This window comes from Capricornis sumatraensis, chromosome 9, assembly GCF_032405125.1.
Source record: "Capricornis sumatraensis isolate serow.1 chromosome 9, serow.2, whole genome shotgun sequence".
Lineage (NCBI taxonomy): Eukaryota > Metazoa > Chordata > Mammalia > Artiodactyla > Bovidae > Capricornis > Capricornis sumatraensis.
The window spans coordinates 79,316,950-79,341,332 of NC_091077.1; the positions used below are offsets into that span (position 1 = coordinate 79,316,950).

The 24,383-nt window shown below is 42.6% G+C and overlaps 1 protein-coding gene across 9 annotated transcripts in view; it reads left to right on the forward strand.

Annotated features, from left to right (window-relative positions):
* TENM2 (teneurin transmembrane protein 2) overlaps nt 1-24,383 on the forward strand; it is a 1,060,439-nt gene that overhangs the window by 669,997 nt on the left and 366,059 nt on the right. The window contains exon 3 of one of the 9 annotated variants that reach the window (XM_068980695.1): nt 5,739-5,752. The exons of the other annotated variants lie outside the window; for them this stretch is intronic. Within the exon in view, the coding sequence (XP_068836796.1) occupies nt 5,739-5,752 (14 nt within the window). The remainder of the gene's footprint in view (nt 1-5,738; nt 5,753-24,383) is intronic. 9 annotated transcript variants of the gene reach the window in all.

The window sequence follows — 24,383 nt, forward strand, 5'->3', positions numbered from 1 at the left end:
GATGACCACAAATGAGGATGTTAGAGGTAGAAGGAAAAAAGTAAAATCCCCAATTCAAACTTAACTATTTCCTAGAAACCCTCTGTTGGTCTCTACTCCATGTTCTGATAGTAGTATGTAGGTAGAAACACAGATAAAAAATTCCACTTCCAACCTCATCATTTTGTGATGGAGAGCAGGAAGTAGGGGCTACTTAGAAGGTATTCAGGATACAGCAAGTTCCCACAGATGAATCTTCATTGGGACAGGAGGTTAGACCTGTTGCATGAATAAAAATGAGCCACCGTCAGTGATGATTATGAGATGCTAAATTCACACTGGCTCCTAGAAAGCGGCTGCTGTCTATAGCCTGGCCAAGGCTGAGATTTTTCAATGAGAGCATCTGGCTTACAAACTCCACGGGAGGGAGTTGGGAGTGGAAGAGGAAAATTCAAGAAATCCCTATGAGACCTTTTTAAATTTAGCACTCAAGGCACTAATGTAAGAAAACACCAGTGTGGATGAGAGAACGAGGGAGTCTTTACAAATAGGAGAATTTGGGATATCTGTGTTTGAGAAATTCTTTTGGACAAAAGCGGAGAAAATGACATTATCTGTAATTAGAAATAATAATGTGTAATTGGTTCATTTGCCATATTTCTACAGTTCTGATTTAGTTGAACAATGTGATCATTATGCCACCAGTTTTCAATAGAGGTGTCACAATGAAAAATAATTGCAATATTCCACAATATTAACTGCACCCTAATTGCAAAAGTTTTGAAATATAATTACCATGAAAGCTAATGCGACAGGGAACATTAAGCATAATTAGTGTTTTTTTTTTTTTTTCCAAAAAGGAAAAACTGTTAGGAGCTTGTTATTGTCTAGTAAGGTAGCTTCAAATTAGCTGGCTGTAGAGCACTTTCATCTAGCTTTTCTATAATTTTCATTATTAGCACAGACTGTAATAAATTTATTTGACATAGCTCACACCTGCCAGCCCTGCAGGAGAGAACTTCTAATGTGCGCCAGCCCCGAGGTTTCCCACTGAACCTGTCAGAGCTTCCTACAAGGAGGTAGCCGGGAGTGAGGTTATTTTTTTTTTTTAATAATAAAATAAAAGAAAACCCCTCAATTGCACATTACACAGTCCAGAATTTAACACTTAAGCTGTGTTTTAAGTAATTTCCGTCGAAAGCCAGTGCTCTAGGAATGCAATTAAGAGCCTCTTGTGGGCGGTGCTAAACAATCAAATCAGGGACCATTTGAAAGAACTCCCAAGGTGAAAGCACGCTCTCCGGGGACTGGCGGACTCAGCTGGGAGCTGACAATTAGCCTGTGCACCTGTTTGCCCAAGTGAGGCCCCTGATTTTCTGAGAAAGGCATCACTACCCACCCACCCCGAACTCAGTGGCCGCGATCAAACCCATCAATTTCTCCTTTGACAAAACTACTCAAGGTCAGCACCTACCCACCCCGGCTTCATTCTGTCTGTAATGAGGCTGAGTATCAAGATTTTGACTCCACAAGGACCACTGGATTTGGGGAGGAGAATACTCAGTGCCCCAGGGGCACACAGCTTGAGCGACAGCCCTTCACATTGTTTTCTCTGTGAACCTGTGCCTTGGGGGTGTCCAGAGTGAATGGTGCCTCCTGTGGCTCCTTCTTTCTCTTTGCAGGCTTTCTGCTGATTGGCGACATCACATTCCCTTGATTAAGAGAGAGAGCACAGTAAGCCAGGCAAAGCAAGGGGAGTGACTGGGAGCCGATATTTTTGCCAGCTGCTGTGGAATCTAATTAGGTAGATCCTCTGTTCTAGGTGGCCCAGCAGATGAAGTCAAAGATGAAGAAGGCACAGCTGCTTAGGAGCATAAATCTGAATTATTGTAAGTCTACGTCCATACATCTCCATTTTAAGAACTCACAGGCCCTTGTTTGCAAAATACTGCACCAAAAGTTGAACATGGTCCCTTTTGCCTTTGTCACTCACAACACCAACTCAGTAATAAAAAGGGGTATAAATAAAAGTGGGTAATTTTTTTCTGGTCATGATAGTTCTACACCCTTTAGTTTGTTTGAAATCATCCTGAAAATGAAAATAAATACTTTCATAAATTCTTGTAGCCTTAATATAGACCTAAAGAATTAAGGAAGAGGTATTATTTCTTTTCTCCTGCAAGCCCTCAACGTGGAGATGAAAAGCCTCACTGATTTTGTATGAATAGCCATACAACCAATTTTTAACTATGAAGCTGCCCTCATTTAAATCAACCTGATAGAGCTGATGACATTGACATTCACAGGAAAACATGAAATTCTCTGTGGCCTAAAGACACCGTGTCTTGTAGAAAGATAACCGAAAGAAAGCAGGCCACTTGTCCATATGCCTCTGTTTTGTTGCTGTTTAGTCACGTCCGACTCTTTTGCAACCCCATGGGCTATAGCCCACCAGGCTCCTCTGTCCATGGAATTCTCCAGGGAAGAATTCTGGAGTGGGTTTCCATTTCCTTCTCCAGGGGATCTTCTCAACCCAGGAAAGGAACTCACGTCTCCTGCATTGGCAAGTGGATTCTTTGCCACTGAGCCGCCTGGGAAACCCTTGCCTCTGTGAAGCGTGAAGCGAAGTCACTTAGTCGTGTCCAACTCTTTGCGACCTGTGGACTGTAGCCTAACAGGCTCCTCAGTCCACGGAATTCTCCAGGCAAGAATACTGGAGTGGGTTGCCATTTCCTTCTCCAGGAGATCTTCCCAACCCAGGGATCAAACCCGGCGGGCAGACGCTTTACCGTCTGAGCCACCAGGAAATTTGCAAAATGAAAGACATTCAGCTTGAGCCTCTAGATCTTTCTAGAGCCAAAAGTCTCTAAGTTAAAGTTTTTGACTAACACGTTTCCTCTGATTGCCTGATTACTTGGTTGTTCTCAGAATCACTCTGTTCCAGGCTTTCTATTGTTAGAACCACACATGTTATTAGCAACAGGTGGGCCTAACAGTTATCTGGAGACTATTGGCAGGCCGCAGCTAGCCAGAAATCCTTAAATAAGAGAGCTTGTACTCAAACTTTTCTCTATTTTTCTCTTTCCTCTTCCCTCTTTCCCCCCTTCCTCTTTCCCTCCCTCTCTCCTTCTCTCCCCAACACAGTCCTCAGCATATAGGTTCTCACAAATATCCCCTGACAAAAGAGAGAGAGAAGAAAGGCCAGCTTTTGCAGTTCTCCAGGCAAAGTGTGTTGCTTGCTTGGAGAGAAAGGTACCATGGATCAGAGTTAATCTTCAGGTCTCCAGGGCATGGGGATCTTGGGAGCTTTCCTTAGTTCAGCACCTGAGGCCCGTAATCTGCTGAATACAGTGCCTTTCAATTTATGGAAAGGGGTCGTATATTTTAGTGGTTATGCACGACTTAAATAATGTTTAATGCTTATTATGATTCCTCAGTGTGACATTTCTGCTGAGTTTTATATTTTCATTTTCTTTTTTTTAAAGCAAAAGTTGAACCGGTTTTATTCTCTTCCAAGGGAGAGAATTTCTGTTTCTAAAGGGAAAAGAGAAAATGAACTAAAGATTCATAGTATAATTTTTTACATTTTGGATGCCACATGGAAGTTTTGTTTACTCTATCCTGTGTCAGGGTTTACAGCTGGACTTTTTAAAGAGTTATCTGATTATTGCCCTACTTCAAAAATATTATCTACATTCCCTTTGTCCTGTGACATAGTGTAATCTCTTGTGTTTAATCTGCCTTCTTTAGGGAATGAAGGATTGTCAAAAATGTTGTTGCATTGTCACCAGAAAATTCTTAAAATTTCTTTTCGATAATAAAAGATTTTTCTTAAAGAGATCTACTTTGTCAGTACTCACCTGTAGCCCTTCACTTATAATCGTATGATTGTTGACTCTTATTTGTCAGTAATTTTTAGGTGAAAAGTTCTCTTAGAGCCTTAAGGGTAACCCTGCATTCGGCAATCAGTTATCAAACCTACATTTGCAAAGTTTAAAAAATTAATTTTTCAGTTAAAAAATATAAATAGCAGGGGTTTGAATACAAAGCTGAGTGTATTGTATTATCACCCAAATGGCTAGACTTTATCATGCAAACTAGACATAAAATTTTATAACTAGTTTTATTTTATTAAAAAAAATAAATTTATGATAGCACTTATGAGCAGGGAAAGGACAGACTATGGAAATCATTTGGTTAAGGAAAATTAAGCCTTCTGGAGTCCACACCCGACTGTACAATTATAAGGCTTTTTTCTAGCACAGACGACATTTGTACAAAATGTAACACTTTGTGTCAATAGCTAGGATTTTTTAATATTGAAGGGCAGATTGGGCTCCGTATTACACAATTATTGACCAGGGATGTATCTTCTGGGACTCTCACAGGATTCATTTTTTGACTTTTATAACCATGTGGCCCACTGGGGTGTGTAGCTTAATTTATCTTTCTGCAATACTAACACAATGAAAATTTTCTTTTCTGGTTTTGGAATTATATCTACTCTTCATGCTTGCACCCAGGGCAGACATTACTAATCGATCACAGTGTTCTTTCCTGCTGGGAACAAATGCAGCCTGCCAATGCTTCTCAACAGTCCTCTAAGCAGCCAGTACTAATCAATCAGATTGGCATGCATGATGAAATGCACTTGCCATTCAGGGCAATAATCACATAAAGTAGCAGTCTCATAGATGTGATTCTCTGGGGGTATCCAGGATGCCAAAACCTATTATAAATTCTCTCTTCAAAATGTGTATGTAATAGTCTCCTTTTCTCCAATACAAATACAAGAATAAAGGCATGCAAAGTAGGTTCTGTTCTGTTTGGGAGAGAAACATCTAACATTTTTGCTTTTCTCCAAGATTTAAACTGTTCTTGCACAAAAAGAGCTATCTTTGAAATCCACTAACTCATAGCTCAGTTTACATTCATTTCCTCCAAAAACAAGGAAGAGCCAACCCTTATGTTACAATTTCACTATTATTAAATCTCTCTTCTATGAGCAGATAGTTCTGAATGCTTAGCATCCTTGGTCTTGAATACTGATACTAAATTGTGTCCTTCCACAGAATGAAATACTCTGAATTTTGAAGGAGTTATATTTATAGAGAAATAATTTATCCTGAGTTACATTAAAATAAGTAAATCCATGGCAGCACAGTTAAATTCCTCAGAGTGAGAACCTATCATTACTCTCAGATTCTCTTTGGATCTCTGCTAAATTGAGGACTATGCAATTTATGAATACATATTTTTTGGTTAAACAAACCCTAGGAAAAAAAGCATGTTTAGGCATCCAAAACCTGTTATTAAGAGCACAAAATGTAAACTTCTTATTAGAAGATTTGAATTTTTTCCAACTGCAGCCATCTCTAGAATTCAGAGTGATTTTGTATTTCCTTTTGTGATAAGAGACAGTCATGTCTTGTTTGACTTAAGATGGAGGGAATTGCCTGCAGTTTTATTGTTCCTCTAGAATGGAGGTATTGCACAGGAATGGCCATGCATACTGTATTGTGGGCAGCGAGGTGAGGAACCCAACTGTGATCAACAGATTTCAATCCAGCCCCTATTCTGTGTTCGGCATCGAAACTGCAGCTCAGGTAGCCATGATAGCTCCCAGGAGTACCCATGAAGGGCTCCAGAAGGCAGTGGGCATCAACTCCAACACTCATTCATGCAGTGAATATTTATGGATGTTTTCTTTGTACCAGGCAGTGTCCTTGCGCTCCAGGGCTGTATCAGACTACAGAAAGATAAACAACCAGGGGTGGTAGGTTATAACTTATGAATGTTTCATTTGAAGTTTCTCTTAAATGAACTTCTCAGGGGCCAGTGACCCTGCCTCTCTAGTTCGTTGTTGAATTCTTAGCAACTAGCACAGTTCTGGCACAAAGTAGGTGCTCAGTATGCACTCACTGACTGAATTAATGAAGGGAGCAGGAAGAGGGAGTGAGTGGATTCATGTGATTTCATACATCCCTTTTGCAGACAGCGAGCTCCCTAAGGGTGGGCACAAGTCTGCTATCTCCGTGTGCGGAGGCCTTGGTATCTCCTGGGCATATGAAACATTGCAGAATGATTTCAGAGGTATCTAGGGAACAATTAGAGGTCACTTAGGTGTGACGATGTGAAGCAAAGGAAAGAAAGGGCCTAAGGTGATTTGAGACCACTGTGATTTTGAAAAAAGAAATCCAGAGTGCCTTTTCCTCTTCTCAAGAGCAAATAGAGAATGGAGGTGATTTACTCAGTGTACACTTTGTGTTCATCATTATTCCTTGTGCCAGCTGCTGGAATACCTTGGGCAAAGGCAGGAAAAGGAGAGGGCATTCCCAGGTGGAATGGGACCAGTCACACAGCAGGGAAGATTCAGGCAGGCATGAAGAGATGGATGAAGGACTATCCCTTAGAAAACCTGGAGGCGATCATTCCTTAGCATCCTTTCATTCCGGCAAAGCTCTGTGGTAACCTTAGCACAACAGAGTAGCCCAAGGTGATACTGAGAATCTTGGGGGGCGCTCGCCAAAGCCCAAAGGCTAACTGGCTGGCTAGTGGAGCGCTGCATCCTCCTGCCTCTTTTCCTTGTACCACCTGGACCCTCAGCTAAGTTCTGAAGGCTGAATCCATCTTCTTTGCCTGGGATTTCAGCATCTTAACTCCATGCCAAAGATCAGTGGGTTTATAAACTTTGATAAAGCAGTGGAAACATCAAGTTTCACATACTATCACCCATCATATTTTCATATCACGCAGAAAGAATAAGTTTCAGTGGTGTTACAAAGCATATTTATTTATGCAGACGCTCTTTTTATCCTTTTCTCGACAGAATATTGGCACAGCAGTTGAAATGGTGGGGGCCGGGGGGAGAAAGCAGCATGTTCCCATTTTTCGATACCCTTCCTGCCAACTTGGAATTAAGACCAACTTCAAGATTTGAATATCTTCAGCATGAATCTGTTGCTAGATTGTGGTGGAAAACTTAAAACAATAGAAGTCTCAAAGTGAGATAGATAGTAGTTTGCAGTATGCATACCCTCTGTGGGCATAATGACAGGCAGAAGAGGGAGAGAGGTTATACCTTCTGCTGCTGCTCCATCTCTGGGAGGCCCCATCACTCTGGCAACTTCTGAATCCCGCCCCCCTACCGCTTCTGTCCACTGCAGTCACGGCTCCACCACCTACCAGCCATGTAACTCTGCTCAAGTTATTTCTTGATTGTGTGTTTCCTCATCAGTAAAAAGGAAGTGAGAGCAGAGCCTAGCTCTGCAAAGGTTTTTGCAAGAGTTAAAAGAGATCATGTACATTAAGTGCCGAGAATGGTGCCTGCATCTCGATACATCGGGATACCGACGATGTTAGCGGTTATTGTTATTATTGTGCTTTGCATGCTAAGTCGCTTTAGTCTTGGCTGAATTTTTGCGACCCCATGGACTGTAACCTGCCAGGCTCCTCCGTCCATAGGATTCTTCAGGCAAGAATACTGGAGTCAGTAGCCATTTCCTTCTTGAAGGGATCTTCCCGATCCGGGAACAAACCCACGCCTCTTATATCTCCTGCATTGACAGGCAGGTTCTTTACCATTAGTGCCACCTGGGAGGCCCCCTACTCTCATTGTTACATGTACATAACAGAGACTATGTGTCTAGAATTGAAGGGCCAGAAAGGTAGGAAGGGGAGAAAACAGAAGCTCAACCAAGACTGAGTATTCCCATTTCCTCTTATATTGTACTTTGCGTGAGTGGGGCATGCCTGACTCTGAGTTTTACTCGCATGGGTTCGGGGTTACCCCTGTATAAGTTCTTCATGGCCGATATAATAAGTCACCATAGTTTTTAAAAATTCTATTGGAGTCTAGTTGACTTACAATGTTGTGTTAGCTTCTACTTTACAGCAAAGTGAATCAGTTATATACATACATATATCCACTCTTTTTTAGATTTTCCCCCCATACATACTCATTGTGGAGTACTGAGTAGAGTTCCCTGTGCTATGCAGTAGGTTCTTATTAGTTACCTATTTTATATATAGCAGTGTGTATATGTCAGTCCCAACCTCTCCATTTATCCCTCCCCCTCCCAATTCCCTCTGGTAACCATAGTTTGTTTTCTACATCTGTGACTCTACTTCTGTTTTGTGAATAAGTTCATTTGTACCATGTTTTTTCAATTCCATTTATAAGCGATATCATGTAAATTGGTACAGCCACTATGGAGAACAGTTTAGACGTACTGTAAAAAAAAAAAAAAAAAAAAACTAGAAATAGAGCTACCATATGATCCTGCAATCCTACTCCTGGGTATATATCTGAGAAAACCATCATTTGAAAATATGCATGGGCCCCAGTGTTCATGGGAGCACCATTTACAATAGCCAAGACATGGAGGTAACCTAAATGTCTCTCAGCAGAGGAAAGTCACCACAGTTCAGTGGCTAAATACAACACAAGTATCATCTTACAGTTCTACAGGTCAGACACTGGAAATGCCCTGACTTAGGCTAAAATCAAAATGTCGCTGGGACTGATTTCCTTCTGGGGGCTCCAGGGAGCCTGTGTTTCTTTGCCTTTTCCAGCTTCCAGAGGCTCTGTCAGAATTCCTTGACTCATGGACCCCCTTTCTCCGTCTTCAAAATCAGCAGTGTCAGACCTATTCTTCCTGATTTTGCCATCTCACTGATTCTCTCTCTTCGCCACCCTCTTCTAGTTAAAAGGACCCTGTTGATCACACTAAGTCCACTTAGATACTATAGGATAATCTCTCCATCTCAGGGACACCTGATTAACAGACTTCATTTCATCTGCAGCCTTCATTCCACATTAGTTCATTTGCTGTGTTAGCTTCTTTGGGCTGCTATAACAAAGGACCACAAACTGGGGGGCTTAAAACAACAATATTGTCTTGTAGTTCTGGAGCCTAGAAGTCCAAAATCAAAATGTTGTTGGGACCGTGCTCTCTCTGAAACCTCTAGAGAAATCCTTCCTTCCCTCTTGCAAGATGCTCATGGTCTGCTGACAGTCTTGTAGCCGTGTCACTCCAATCTCTGACATCATTGTCATGTGGAGTATTGCCTGTGTGTCTGTTTTCTTACAAGGACATGAGTCATATTGGATTAGGAGCCCACCCTGCTCCAACATGACCTCACCTTAACTAGTTTTCAAGTCACATCTGAGGTTGGAGGTTTAGGACTTCAACCTGTTTAGCAGGGGACACACAATTCAACCCCTACCACCATGTATCCTAACATTTTTATAGGTTCTGGGGGTGAGGATATAGATACTTTTAAGGGTCAGCATTCTACCTGCCACCCCTCTTCAAGTCACCCTCGTTCCAAATTGAGATGAGGAGGCCACAGCTCAGAGTGAGAAAGAAGGAGAAGCTTAGGTTTAGCTCCAGCTTCATGGTGCTACCTTCTGAATGACCATTAATGTGAGAAGAGAGAGCCCTTACGTGACCCATGAAGGACAGCTAGCCTGTGCTGTCGAAAGGGATTTCAGTCCCCAGCAGTAGAGAAAGGAGTCAGAGAGAGGAGAAAAAGGAAGAAATTAAATCCCTGACAACATATGGTCAAATCTCATCCCAAGTGAGCTTTCATTTAAGGTGTCTGAATCTGTTCTTGGAAGTGTTTTTTTCCCTCCTGTTCGGGGAAGTTTGCTCCATATTGAAGTTCTTTTCTCCTCCACACCCCCTCTAACCACCAGCTCCCTTCTGCTGGCATCAGCCTCTGTTACTCCTCTGATATTACAAGTGTGTGACTGGGTCTCACTTTTCCAGCAACATCTTTTTTTCCCCTGTATCGATTCCACAATTAGCCATCTAGTCCCCACTGTCCATTCCCTCCCCTTTTAACACCAACACTACCTAAACCAGAAATTAAATGCCTAAACCAGACCAGAACATGGTCAGCTCTCAGGGCATCTCAGAGAAGAAAAACAAACCCATGTACCAATAACAAAGACGGGCTGTCCTCTATTTCTTTTCCTGTAGGAAAACATAATCAGGATCTTATTTTATGAAAAGATGATATCTCCTTAGTTTGGAGGGCATTAATTGTATCAAAACATTAATTATATCAAAACAAATGTCACTGTTAACTATTCTGGTCCAAGATACAAGTCCCACTCTAGATATGAAAGGAATGTAGGTTCAGATTCTGAAAGATGTATTTGATCTATGCTGCCACTCTGTCTACCTGACCTTGGAGAAGTAACCTGGACTCATTCCTTATCTGTATTTGGTTTAAATTAATTTTTATTGGAGTACAGTTGCTTTACAATACTGTGTTAGTTTCCATTGTACAGCACAGTGAATCAGTGATATGTATACATATAACCCCTCTTTTTTTATCCTCTCTGTTTTTCAAGTACCTAATTCATAGGTTTGTGACGAGGATTAAAGAAGCTAATAACATGTAAGGACACTAGCTGTGTGCCCTTTTCATGGATTCTCAGGTGATGGAGGTCACTTAGAAAGTCTGATGCATAAGAAACAGCTGCTATTTTTTGTGACTCCGTGCTTCCCCCCACCCCCAATCCATCACAGGAAGCAAAATACTCTTCCTTTCCTTTATGTCCAGTCTTGGAAGCTGCTCAAAAATCCTTTGCATGAGCCCCGGCTTCTCCCGGGGGTTTGTTTCCAACCTGATCGTACTGTATTTTTGTGCAGCGAGGCAGAGCCAGAGGACCCCGTTGGTGAAAAATTTAAATCAGATCGGCGAGAGTCAGCAATCTTCGTCTCCCCCGCTGTTCGGCTCCACACCTTTGCCACCAGGTCAGGGAAATCATCAGTCCCGGGGAGCAACTACAAAGCTGTTTCCAGAGCCAATTTCCTGCTGAACTGTGTGTTACACTCTTAGCAACATTCCAAAAATTAGACTCATTTCAAAGCCAGCTTTGATCTGGACTCCCCCACCACCACCTTGCCTTAGCCCTTGCCGGGAACCACATCTCCAGGACTGGAGGTTCACCTTGAAAGGCTGAGATGCCGGTGAGCAGAGCCGGGCTCTTCCTGAGAGGGAGAGAGGCCCGGAACAAAAAAAAAAAAAGGAAAAAAGAAAGTCTGCGGGAGGCCTCACTCATTCTCAGTGGTCCATTGCCCTTGCCTGGGCAGCTCAGCTCCTCCTCGTGGTGAGAGAAGCCGCCAGCCTGGGCTCCGCCATCCACAGAGAAGCGAGGCATCAGCTCTGCTTTCAGCACTGCCAGCCTTGCCTTTTTTTTGTTGTCATTGTTGTTACTTAAACAAGGAGCTGCCCTGGGTTTTTCACTTGGGGTCCTGATGCAGAGGTGTGCCTGGAGAGAATGGAAGGCGGTCGGGAGGAAATGCTCTTCCCAAGGGGGGACGTCAGTGCCATTCAAACTGAGGAAGGCCCGTCTTTGCCGCCTGGTGCATCAGAGGCCCCTGACAGTTCTGTGAAAGGAGGAGCTCTCAAAGGGGCTTCGTTTTCGTCCGCCTCCCCTCCTCTCACTCCTAAATTATGATGTGGAAACTGAGGAAGAGGAAAAAGCCTGCTCACAGGACCAGCTGCCTATGGAATCCAGGGTGATTCGTAAACCCCATTTCTAGCCCATGAGAAGTTTTCTCCCCAGAAGCCAAGCAAAGCTAGAAAGACAGCTTGATGAATATACTTCATCCTCTGATGAAGGTTTGCCATCTCCAGGACTTATGGGGAGACAATGCTGTAAATCCAGGAGAAACGGAGCCTATATTCCTTTGTGAATTGGGAGTCTCAGGGTGTCCCTAGGCAGGGAATCTTTTTTTATAATAGTTACCAAGCTGAAGGGCTTTGTTTCCACCTTAGATCGGGGGTAGGATGAACAATGTTTACTAACAGGCAGAGTGGTGAGAGGAGATGGCCAAGCCTGCCACCTGCCTACTGGTGACCTTGAGAGATTCACATCACTGTCTGAATCTCAGATTTCTCACCCTTAAAATGGGAAATTAGGGATGATCAACTCTGAATACTCAGTGGAAGGACTGATGCTGAAGGTCCAGTACTTTGGCCATGCAGTGCAAAGAGCCAACCCATTGGAAAAGACCCTGATGCTGGGAAAGATTGAAGGCAGGAAGAGAAAGGGGTGACAGAGGACGAGATGGTTGGATGGTATCACTGACTCAATGGACATGAGTTTGAGCAAAATCTGGGAGATAGTGAAGGACAGGGAAGCCTGGTGTGCTGCAGTCCATGGGGTCACAAAGAGTCAGACATGACTTAGTGACTGAACAGCAACAACATAAATGATAAAAGTCCATGCAAAATGCTTTAGCCAGCGCCTGACAGAGTCTGTGCCCCACAGAGTTCATAGCCCCACAGGGTGGCAGACACCAAGAGAAGCCTTCTCTGACAACCAGAGGGTCTCAGTCTTGTCTGTCTCCCTATGCCTAGCACACTGCTTTGCACTTTATGGAAACTCCATGTGCATTGATTAGATTGAGTTAACTTTAACAATGAGCAGTATTTTCAGTATGTTCAGGAAAGTGTGTATAAGGGAACCTTCAAGCTTTTTGTAAACCACCCCAATATTATTCTTGTAACTACTTCGATTAACATTATTATTTCCTACAGAGGGCAACAATAACAACAGCTACTGTTTACTAATACCTGACATTTAGTATAGCACTTAGCACAAAGTTAGCATTCAGTGAAGGTTAAGTAATAGTGAAACAATACGTAGCTTGCCTTTCAAAATGCTGGTTTCCATATGCATTCATGGCACTGCATCTGTGACATGAAGGATTTGCTTGTATTTCTCTTTTTCTATTAAAGCATAAAAGTTATGTTGAGTGAACAAAAATAGTTACCACTCATCCTCACAGAGGGGCAGTGAGATGGATGTTGAACAAACACAGAACGTTTCCAGAATGGGCTCTTGTCCCCGAACCCCACTGCGTCACACTGACCGCAGGGGTAATTAATAACCATCCTGACACTTGAAGGTCCATAAGGCATGAGATGCTGCCCTAGTCTGGGAGGCTCGGGGACACGTCACCACCTGCATACCTCCCCATCAGCTCTGCCTGCATTAGCAAGCCACAGCGATTATATTAGACGGAGCCACAGCTGAGCCCAAGGTTTGATTTCTGTCACCATAAAGGCAAGACTCAAAATGACGCTAGAGTAATTAGGAATGAATTTTCAGATCTCGACTTCTCCAGCATGCTGCTAGAGAGGGAGGCGGGAGCGGGTGGCAGTGTTTTGGAAGCTGAGATGGTGACCTTGCGCATTGCCCTCAGTCTTAATCTTTCTCTCAGAGAGCCTGGTGAGCACTTGGCCAGAACCTCTTGTTAGGCTGACAACCAGAATGGTTGTGTATGTGTGTGTGTGTAGCCGGTAGGCACTTAGGAGAAAAAGGAGCCGAAGAATGAAGCCAATATGGGAAGCAAAGTTACTACAGGGACAAAATGTTCTTCAGAGCAGCTTGAAATGAGCATAATTTGGGAGAATTTCTGCAAGAGCGGGTTAATTCATAATTGGGTTTGCTGAGCAATCAACAATGTGTTGCTTGTGTTTTCATATGCTGGAAGCATCTGACTCGGCGCGCGCGCATGTGTGTTCGAACGCTCCAGTACTCTGATACTTCACTAATGTGCAATCTCTATTTCTTGCTTTTGTCTGGGGGCCTCTCATATTACATTTAGATTGTATCCTTTATCATCGCAAATTGACATTTATGCTTTTACTTCTATTGTTTCCCTAGCTTCTCCCTGGTATGGATCAACAATTTGTTTTAATCTGTGTCACTTCTCTTATCTCCCTCGACACAGAGGAGCAGTCATTTGGCACCGCCATCCGCCTACAGAGGTGGTGTTATCAAGAGGGTGGTGGGGTCCTGCCCCTTCTCCCCACTATCTAAAGGGCTGGCGAATGTTAATTGCTTTTCCAGTTAGTTTATAAGAATGCAGAAACCGCTGAATGCAGCTTGACTGGTTTTGATGAAAGTAATGGAATGCTAGTGCCTATGAATAAATAAATCTGATTTACATAGAGGACCATTGTGGGGGTGGATAGGAAGCTGGTGAATGCAAGCAAATTATAGTTTAAGGACACATTATTCCTTGGCTTTTATTCTAAGTGTGGGAGGAGAGCTTAGATTTCCTTGGATTCCCAGAGCGGTGGGGCAGGGGGCTGGGGGTGGTGGGTGTGGAGGGGAGGTAGGCGGCGATCCCTTGGCTTCAGAGAAAGATGCTTTTCGAGAGCGGCCTTGGTCTGAAACTTAGGGGGATGTGTTTTGTTTGGAAAGAAGCTCTGTTTCTCTGTCTCACTCTTGCAATCCCCTTACAAAAAGAATAGCAAGCCGTGAAGAATTTATGAGCAGTAAACTGAACATGTTGGCGTGAACATCAGAGTGCCCTGGCGATAGATCCAGCAAAGACTCTCAGAGGCAGATGGGATCGCAACCATTTCTAGTTCGAGTTTATTTGCGTTTCCTGAATTCCCACAAGATCACGGTGACTCGAGATGGAATAAATCAAGGCACTCTTATTTTCAGACGAGATGAGGCAAATATGAAGGAATGCTGTGCTGTGTGAGTAGCCTGATCCCAGCTGACTGCCTAGTTGTAAAGGTGGGAGCACGTTCTCCATTTGCAACAGAGAGGAAATAAGGGTCATAACATCAGGTGTCTGTGTTCCGGGGCACCCAGGGTTGTCCTCAGATAGGCCCATCAGTCAGGGAAGGAGCTGGCCAGAGGACATGGACAATCGAGCTTGACACTTGGACTAAAGGAGAAGCAGGAATGCTGTGTTTTACAAGTGACTCTGCTGGTGGCCTCCAACAAACGGAGGAAGAGTAAGCATCAAAATTCAATCACCCAAAGAAGATACGGGTCAAGTATTATTCTTGGTGCTGGGGGTAGAGTCACATGAATAAAACAAGTCACAGCCTCTGGGCCACATATATTCTCCCACCCAGCCCTTAGCAGGTTCAAGGGGGTAAATAATTGAAGGAGATGTTGATATTTACATACAGATCTTTACTAAATAAAATTCTCAGAAAAGAGACAGTTTTCTTTGCATTTAGCATCATTCATGACATGGTAGCATCCAGAAGGCCTAAGAAAACACCCCCAAAAGAACCCAGCATGCAAGTTAGGAGTTAGGTAAAAATCATCAACAATATAAGGGGGAAGAAAACCCATCTGACTTATTTTGCCCGTTTCAGGGTCCTCTGTCTATAACTATATTTGAGATTGTGTTATTATACACTATTACCCATGCTTATCTTCCAAGTTCCTCATAATCATTTCTCAGGTCCTGATGATGTATTGATAGGCTATAGATTAAATATGAAATTACCACAGATCTCAAGCACCCAAAGATTTATGGACCGAGAGCTAGGCCTTGTATCAAACCAACCATCTAGGAAAATATATGATTTTACCATAATATTAAAAATTACTGGCAGCATCTTCATCTTATCCGATTGGTGGTGTCCTGATGATAAGCCATGGTACGCAAAGAGAGAAATCATGTGATAAATTAAGGAAGAGACATTGAAAAATGTATTTATTACGTTTGGGTGTGCAAGGATTTCACTCGCTGTAGATGGAATAAAAAGAATTTATTTTTTGACGCCCACTTCAGTTCCAAAAGACTGGGTGATCTTCAGTTGGTGCCATTCACAGGAGTTACTTAAGTACATAGGTGGGGAAAACAAAGGGTATAGTTACAGTGACGCTGTCGATTCTAAGCAGAAATGTTTCCTGGTCACCATGAACGATACGCACTAGAAGGCCTAGAGGGGTTACAATCTGCATTTCGTCCTCCTCTCCAGAATTATCTTGAGTCTAGATCCTTATGGCCTAAAGGGTGGTCCACAGGTCAGCACGTTTGCAATCTCTGGGAGATTGTGAGAAATATAGCCTCTGAGGCCCCCCATCCCAGACTCACTGAATTAGATTCTGGACCTTGAATTAGATCCCCAGGTGACTGATAGATGTATCGCTGTTTGAGAAGTGTAGGTTCAAGGCAAATCATGCTGACAGACATAAAGCATGAAAGGAGGTGGGGAGCCCTTAATGTATCTCAGAAAGTGTCCTGAATGACCGTGAGACATGACCCAGATGATGATGATGATGATAAATCAGAGCAGCAAAACAGTAAAAATGGTAGCTCATGTTTATTGAACCCTTACTATGAACAAGGCACCATGCAGAGGGTGTTTTATTCTTGACCCAAGATAATCTTCATGAAGACACCCCTATGAGTAGACAGTGAATAAATATTTGCTATGAGTAAATATTTCCTATTTACAAAGGAAATAAAGCCTAAGAGAATTAAAGAACTTTCCCCCAGTCTGCAAGCTTGTGAGGAGCATTGCCAAGGTGGACACCCATCTCTGTGTGGCTTCAAAACAACTGCAAGATGGTCCCATTAGGTAGAATTGCTAGTGGACAGGGGAAGCTGTGTGGAGGTAGAACCTGGAATATTGAGCAGGAAATTAAGTTCTGAAATGAGAACCATCTTTATAGGGAAGGAGAAAAGGAAGACCAGCAAATGGTCTTTTAGGTTCTATGAAAATATGTTCTTCTCTGAGTTCCCCAGTTAAAAGCCTGCAGTCCATGATTTTTCCTTTTCCCTGATGACCCATATCCAGTTGACCATTTCTGTCATTTTCTTTCTTTAATATCTCTTTCCTGTTTCCTTGGCTCTTGAAGTTCACGCTGCTGTCTCAATTCACTGCCTATAGCTGGGTAGGGAGAAATTCTCTCCATAACATCCCTGACTCCAGCCTATCTGCCATATCGCTAGTCGATCACCACTGTTTTTGTAAAACCCAATCCAAGCACGTTTTCTCTGCCTGGCTCTATGTCAGTTGCTGAAACACCAAGGCAGCTGGAATACATATTTTGCCCTCAAGGAAGTGACAAGTTCACGGAAACTCCTCACATTCTACCTGGCCTGCCTATCTGATCTCATTTCCCTTTCCCCTTACCTGCATTCACCGTCCCAGCCACTCTCACCGATTGCATATTTTCCACCACCGGGAACATTCTTTGCATCTCAGCTATCCAATGAACTCAACCCAGCTTTCAGTGAAAGCCAGTTCAGCTCTGCAGTCTCGTCCATCACCTTACCCAAGCAGAAGGACGTGCTCCCTTGGCTTAGACCACTTTTAGATCAGTTAACACTTTGCTTATTGCCTCCTTTAAACCATAATTTCTATTCTTGATATAGCCCTGGAACAAAGAAAGAATATGGAGACAAGAGAATGGCTCACAGGTCAAAAAAGCTGGGCATTAAAATGTGCTGTTGGGTTTAAGACATTGTAGATGAATTTTCCCCAACACTCATCTCTTATTCTCTAACCAGAGTTATGTGAAGAGGGTGTGGAATGTTTTTAGGCCTAATTCATGATGTGAGAACACCACCTGGTCTCCCAGCCACTTTTATTCCAACAGCCCTGCGTGCATCTGAGTAGAAACAGGAGTAATTGAAGCATAAATAGTTTGAATTATCTATAGAATTTCAGAACCTCTGCCAGCGAGTTAGAAAGACAGCTTGAGTGACTTCAAACCAGAATTATGTCCCCATGGAGGATGTCATCAGATTCAGTCCACGTTTGAGTCCTAGTACTGTTTCAGGTTGTGTATTAGATGACTTTCACAGGTTTTAGCACGCGCACATGTGTGTGTGTGAGTGTGTGATGTCTGACTGCGATCCCATGGACTGTAGCTTGCCAGGCTCCTCTGCCTATGGGATTTTCCAGGCAAGAATACTGGAGTGGGTTGCCATTTCCTTCTCCTGGGTTTCTTCCTGACCCAGGGATGGAACCCACATCTCCTGCACTGGCAGGCGGCTTCTGTACCAACTGAGCCGACAGGGAAGCCCCATTTCTCCTAGTAGCCTATGGAATAACTGCTATAACTTCTGCTTTACTCATGAGGAGATCAGGGTCCTGGATATGTTCCATAATTTCCTGCATGGATCCCACCTGTGGCTTGTAATTGTGGAACTTGAGAGTTTCCACTCAGATGGTAGACCAGTATATCCCACTATACCAGGCAGCCTCACCCACAGCTCACTTGCTCTCTCTCTCATGGTGATCAGTTTTCTAACAGAGTTTCCTAGGGAGTATGTGCAACACTATAGACATGATGTATGACTCTCAAACAGAAAGACAGCAGAGTGAAATATACAGACAGGTCTCTCTTACGCCTTACTATCATGCCTGCCGTGGGAAAATACCCCTGTGTTTGTACTTATGACCAACTGTGTGTATTGACAGTGTCCAAGTCCTGGGTCTCCCTACTTTTGTTTTCTCACCTCTCGAATGCATCCTAGATAGGAAAAGGATGCTTCATATCAGCCCACAGATATGATCATAGCATCTCTCTACATCCAGACTTTAGTCACACATTTCTCTTGATACTTTTTTTTTTTTTTTAACAGATGAGCAGAATCAAGTGAATGTCTTAGCTCTGGGGCCCAGTTAGCCAAACATAGATGACAGGCAAGGTGCTCTTGCCGACTCCTGTGTTGGTATCATGGGAACCAGCTCTGATCCGTTTCTGTCTGTGGGCACTTGCCAGGAACCATGCAGGCAAGTCAATGGGATGTCCATTGATGGGCCAAATATTTCTCTCGACAGGAGCTTACAGAGTAGGCAAGAACAGCAAACTGGCTGGTCTGACCTGTCAGCCAATTTTTGTCTCCCCTAGCAATAGCATAAAAGTGGCAAAATATTTAGAGTTTGGAACACAAGTGAACACTTCCTTCAACACAAGGTAACCAAAGTGTGGATAAACCAGAACCTGAAAGGAACTCTACCAAATGCAAAAGTCAGGATCATATGAAACTTATTCCCAGGACTATTTGTCATGGTGAAGTTGGAGGACCACCTATGTTAGAAGCAGAAGCAATCGGTAGAGCTTAAGATGATGAGTCTTGTCTGATGTTGTCAGCTAGATGCTAAAGCTGGGACTTTAGCATCTAATCCACACATTGGATTCAAAATGTATCTCAAGACTTTCTATCTGCAATGCCTTTGGGTTGAAAGAAATAAAAGGTATCATTTCACACCTACCAGAGTGGCTAAAGTTAAAAAGATTGACAATACTAGCAGGAATCTAGAGTACTTCATATATAGTGGTGGGAGTGACAGGTTGTAAACTTGTATAATCACTTTGGGAAATGGTTTGGCATCTTCTTATACAATTAAGCATTTACCCAGTAATCTCAATCCTAAATTGTTAACCCCAAAGAAATAAAAATATATGTCCCAAAGTAGATTTTTGCCTGAATGGTAGTAACAGCTTTGGTTCTCAATAACCATAAACTGAAAACAAAACAAACGTCCACTCACAAATTAATAGATAAACAAACTCTGATATCATCACACAACGGAGTTGTATTTAGCACCTACTGAGATACACAACAGCATGGATGAATCTCAGAAACAAAAAAAAGAGTCAGATACAAAATAGCAGTGACTTATCCTTTGGGAGTTGGTGTTGGACAGGGAGGCCTGGCGTGCTGCGATTCATGGGGTCGCAAAAAGTCAGACACGACTGAGCGACTAAACTGAACTGAACTGATCCTTCCCTTTATACATGTTCAAAACATGTAAAACTAATTCACAGTGATCGAAATCATAAGCATGACCTGAAGGCTTGGGGACTGCCTGGAAAGGGGCGCAAAGGATCTTTCTAGGATGATGAAAACAATCTGTATCTTGAAAAAGCTGATAATTACTTGGGTGCATTATTTATCAAAACTTTGCCAATTGCATGCTTAAGTTTGATATGGGTAGAAGTTCACCTTGCTTTTTAAAAAGGAGAGTGGAAGAAGTGAAGGAAAGTGAAAGTTACTCAATCATGTCCAACTCTTCGGACAGACCCTACAGACGGTGCCTCACCAGGCTTCTCTGTCATGGAATTCTTCAGGCAAGAACACTGGAGTGGGTAGCCAGAGATCGCCTTCTCCAGGGCAATCTTCTCAACCCAGTGATCGAACTCAGGTCTCCCTCATTGTAGGCAGATTCTTTACCGTCTGAGCCAACAGGGAAGAAGTGGGTATAAAAGAGCAGTGTGATGGAAATGTTCTGTATGTTGACTGGGCAGTGTCAGAATCTCACTGGTAATCTCACTGTTGCTCTTGTTTCATAGGATGTTATTTACAATAAGGGGGAACTGGATAAAGGGTAGTTGGTGTATTTCTGCATTACTCACCACCGCGTGTGCATCTATAATTATCTCAAATTTTTTAAAGTTTTCGTTAAAACAAAACAACAACATTTGGTATTAACAGCTTGGGATTTGAATTTTTGTCTTCTTGTAAGTAACCTGCTGTGTTTGTATGTGTGTGTGTGTGTGCGTGTGCACTTTTTATGGGAAAGACAGAAAGAAAACAGGGCTTTTAAATAGTTTGAAATTTATTTTGAGTTTTGTTTTGATTTCTCCATTTTTATTTTGATTTTTGTTTTGTATGCTCGTGACTGAACATTCACTCCTTCGATGGTGTTGACTTCATCACTCTAAGGTCAAAAGTCGTTACATCCCTCCCTGCTTCTTCCCAATGTCTTATCACTCCAAACTTGCCATGGAATACAAGGAACTCCTTTCTTGAACATAACCATTCATCCACTAACTTCATGGAGCAAACAGTGCATTTGATGCATCTATGATGCCAGGTGGGGGGAGATGCCAGTCACATGTGATTTTATAGCCACACGCACTCTTGCAGGTTTTCTAGGTAATGCAGTTGGTACTAATATAGTCTCCCGGATGCAAGGATGCCAGCTGGGTTTATGTCACTTCCCTGAGGGCCTTCAGTGCATAAATCAATTCTTTTTCTTTTCCAGTCCATGCAGAGGGCTTCCTCATGTGTGCTGCACACAGGGAGAGAAGGCAAGATGTCTCCTTGTATAAATGATTTGCATCTGAAGAAAGCAAGCAATGCATACACTATCAGAACCTAGGTTTGGGAGGTATTTTGTTTCTTTGTTGAAATCCCCCAGGAAGGCTGCTCTGGCTTAGATAACTGTGAAGTCAGGAATTCATCAGCTGGAATGATGTTGCCAGCCTTGGCTTGTCCAAACCCATCCTTGAGTCACCATTGCAGCCTGTCTCCTGACACCTGCCCACGCCACTCTGAAACACCCCCAAGCTCGTGGATTCTGCTTCAGTCAAATGTCTGCTATAGTAGGGCTGATACTCTGAGTTACAAACGCCAGTGATTATCAAGGTACACATTAGGAAGGCTAAGTCTCTCCCACCTTCTTTTGGGCAAGGACATCACCAGCATTGTCTTAATATGTCTGGCGATATCCAAGAGGTGGGTTGATATAGTTTATCCCGTTTTGCAGAAAGGAAAATTAATCAATCTCATTTAAACCTCCTCCTCCTGCACGCCCTTCATCTTACTATTCATCCTCTTTTTCTTCTTCTTCCTCTCCTCCTGGTCTCCTGTTCCTCCTCCTGCCCCTCCTCCTCCTCCTTGGGGAGCAGGCATAGTAAGAATTTCAGACAAATATGAAAAATTCTCATTGCCTTTTCTCATTTCTTCTACTAGCATTTTCTTACCTTCTCTACACGCCACCCCCCCAATCCTCCCACCTAACGCCTGAGGTTCCCATCTCATTCTCACTCCAACATCAGAACTTACCAGTTCTGTTTCCCAGTGTCTCTGGACCCTGAGGCTTGATAAGACACCAAGTGATAATTAGATTAATCAGGTAAGATGAAGCTCTAACATGTCATGAAGCCATTCGTTTGCTCTAGGCCCATAAACGATGTTCCTAGTGTAATCCTAGGCCCCAGAGTAGAGCCATGGGACAGAGAGTTTTAAGCCGATAGCTAGAGCTTTCATGTTCTCAAAATTACATCCAATGGGAAGAGCAGCACATTTAGTTATTCAGTGATAACCGAAGATGGAATAATATGTCTAGGTCTTCCCAGCACACCTAAGAGACACCCAGATGTGTGTTGGAAGAACGTGTGAAGAAGTGTAGGGTCATCCCTGGACTTTCCTAAGAGCATTTGAAAAAAGCCTGGGAGGGGATATTACAGCCTGCCTTGCTGCCCATGAACTTGCTCTCATCTAGAAAATTCTGAGTCTAAGTAAAAGCTTATGAGATTGCATTCTTCTATCATAATAAGAAGCCAGCTGCCAAACACCCTGCCACCTCTCCTTTCTTACCACTTTTCAAGTTCTCTTGAAGTTGCCCATTCCTCCTACTACAAATTCCTCCAGGATGAGGGCTAAATCTTAGGTATCCCTTGGCTCTAAGCACCAAGCTCGGATCCAGGGACAAAGCAGATGTTCATTTAATGGCTGATGAGCTTCTTAAGCACAAGTGCTAGTTGGTTTCCAGGAAAGAGTCCCAATAGGATGGATTATCAAAGAAGCTGGGGTCTGGACCTGGGAGGAGTCTAAGCGATGCTCCTTGGTGGTCTCCTTCCAAATGGCTGGGTGCCCTTACGCAAGAGAATGGATTCTAATCCAGGTCAGCCATGGGCCATAAACTAGAATAGAGACTGGCAAAATTGGTGGAGGAAAGTTTATGAAACTTTCCTTGATGGTTCAGGGCTCGGTTTCCTGCAAGATAAGAGTGTCGTCCCTTAGATAGGAGCACAAGTGAGCAGTTGAGCTCTGCCTGTCTGCCTTCTGTCCTCTTCATGCACCAGTTCTCAAGACAACACTGTTATCACGCCAGAAAATACAGCCCAGAGCATTACAGATGTCTGGTACAAGCGGAACCCGTATTAATGGTTATTGCTTAAAGAAGAGGCATGCTCAGATCTCTTCACTGTGCTCTAGGGAAATAGCAATTCTTACTTTCTTCCAGAGAAGACCAGAGACATAAAAAGATCAATTGAGTCTGGCCTATCTCAGATAAAGGAGGCTTTTTTAGAGGTAATTTAAAGGGCCAGCTTGACATGACCTGAGATACATCCCCACAAATACAGATTTTTTAACAATTAATTTTTGTCTGGATGGATAGACATAAAATGTTCAATTTGTTGTAGGATCAAATATATTAGTGACGCTGTATAAAGAATGAATGAAGAGTCAAAAAAAATTTTTTTCTTGTCATTTTGGTTTTTTGGCATGAACTTCAGGCTTGTTCCAAAAATCCTGGATTTCTGTAGTCTATTGACACTTGATTTAGGATTAACTGAATTTTTTTCCTTTTCTTTTTTCCTCTATTTTTAAAAAAAAATTTTTATTAAGGATGCTTAGCCAGTTTTTGACAGTGAGTATATTGTTCCTAAAACAGAAAGATTTGGGGGAGAGAAAGCATGATTTCTTTTCAAGGGGCCTCTAATTGAGCCAAACTGGAAATTCATTAAATGACATTTAAAATGGCCAGGCAAAGTTACTGTTTTTGCTCTGATAAAAAATGATTCATTTAAAACACTTACTGAGTGAGACATGCATCATATACCATGAAGTTCCATAACACTTACAATGTTATCAGTGCCAGCCTTAGCAAGGAGGAGTTTATTTTCCTTTTCTGCAAAAAAACAAAAGATCCCAAAGTATTGCATCTCCATCCTGACCCTGGTTCCACCTTAAATGCTCTGGAAATAAAATAGCACATTTTGCCCCTTCAAACATTGCCATTTGTAATCAGCCCAGATCCCCTGCTAGAGAGAGAGTGTCAACAGCAACAAAAACTTTTAAATTGCTTGCCTTTGATGAAAATGAAAATGAAAATGTTATCCATGCAACATCTAAGAAGATAAGTTCAGGCCTGATTCTTGCTATGCAAACAGACACATACAGTATCTTTCTGAATCAGCTTTTTCTCATCTGAAATGGACCTATTGTACTTTACTATGATGTCAGAGATTGAACTTGGGCATGAATACATTTCTGATAATTAAGATCATATCAGATTTGGAAAAATTTAATTCATAAAAAGAGGTGAAAGTTTCCCAATGGCGTAGACTCAGAATGCTTATGATTAGGGCCATGTAATGGTCATAAATGTAAAGGGTGAATTTGAAATTCCTCATTGCATAAATGTACAGACAACACCAGAAGGATGAGCACCCCAATCCCATAAGCCCTTTTTTTTTAAAAAAAAAAAAAAAAAGGAAGCATCTCTTGGAACAGGCAGGTGGTGTATCATATGTTCCCGGGGCGGAGAATGAGCTTCTTGCTTTTAAAAGTAATTGATTTTATAGTGAAACGTGTCAAGAGCACTGGTTTTCGAAATGATTCTGTTCATGAGTGCTGGGAAATAATACATACTGCTAATTGCTTCAGAAATAGCTGAATTCTTTAACTTTGGCTTTGACTGTGGTTGGAAGAAAGATCCTGTGCCTTTCTGCCTTTCTCCCCATCACAGATTAATAGCTGTTTTGAAACTGTGTCTCCTTTGGCTGTTCCAGAGATGAAATCTGCATGCTTTCACTTTTTGTCTAGGGCATCAGCTACAGTATTTTTTAGTTCAAACTCTGA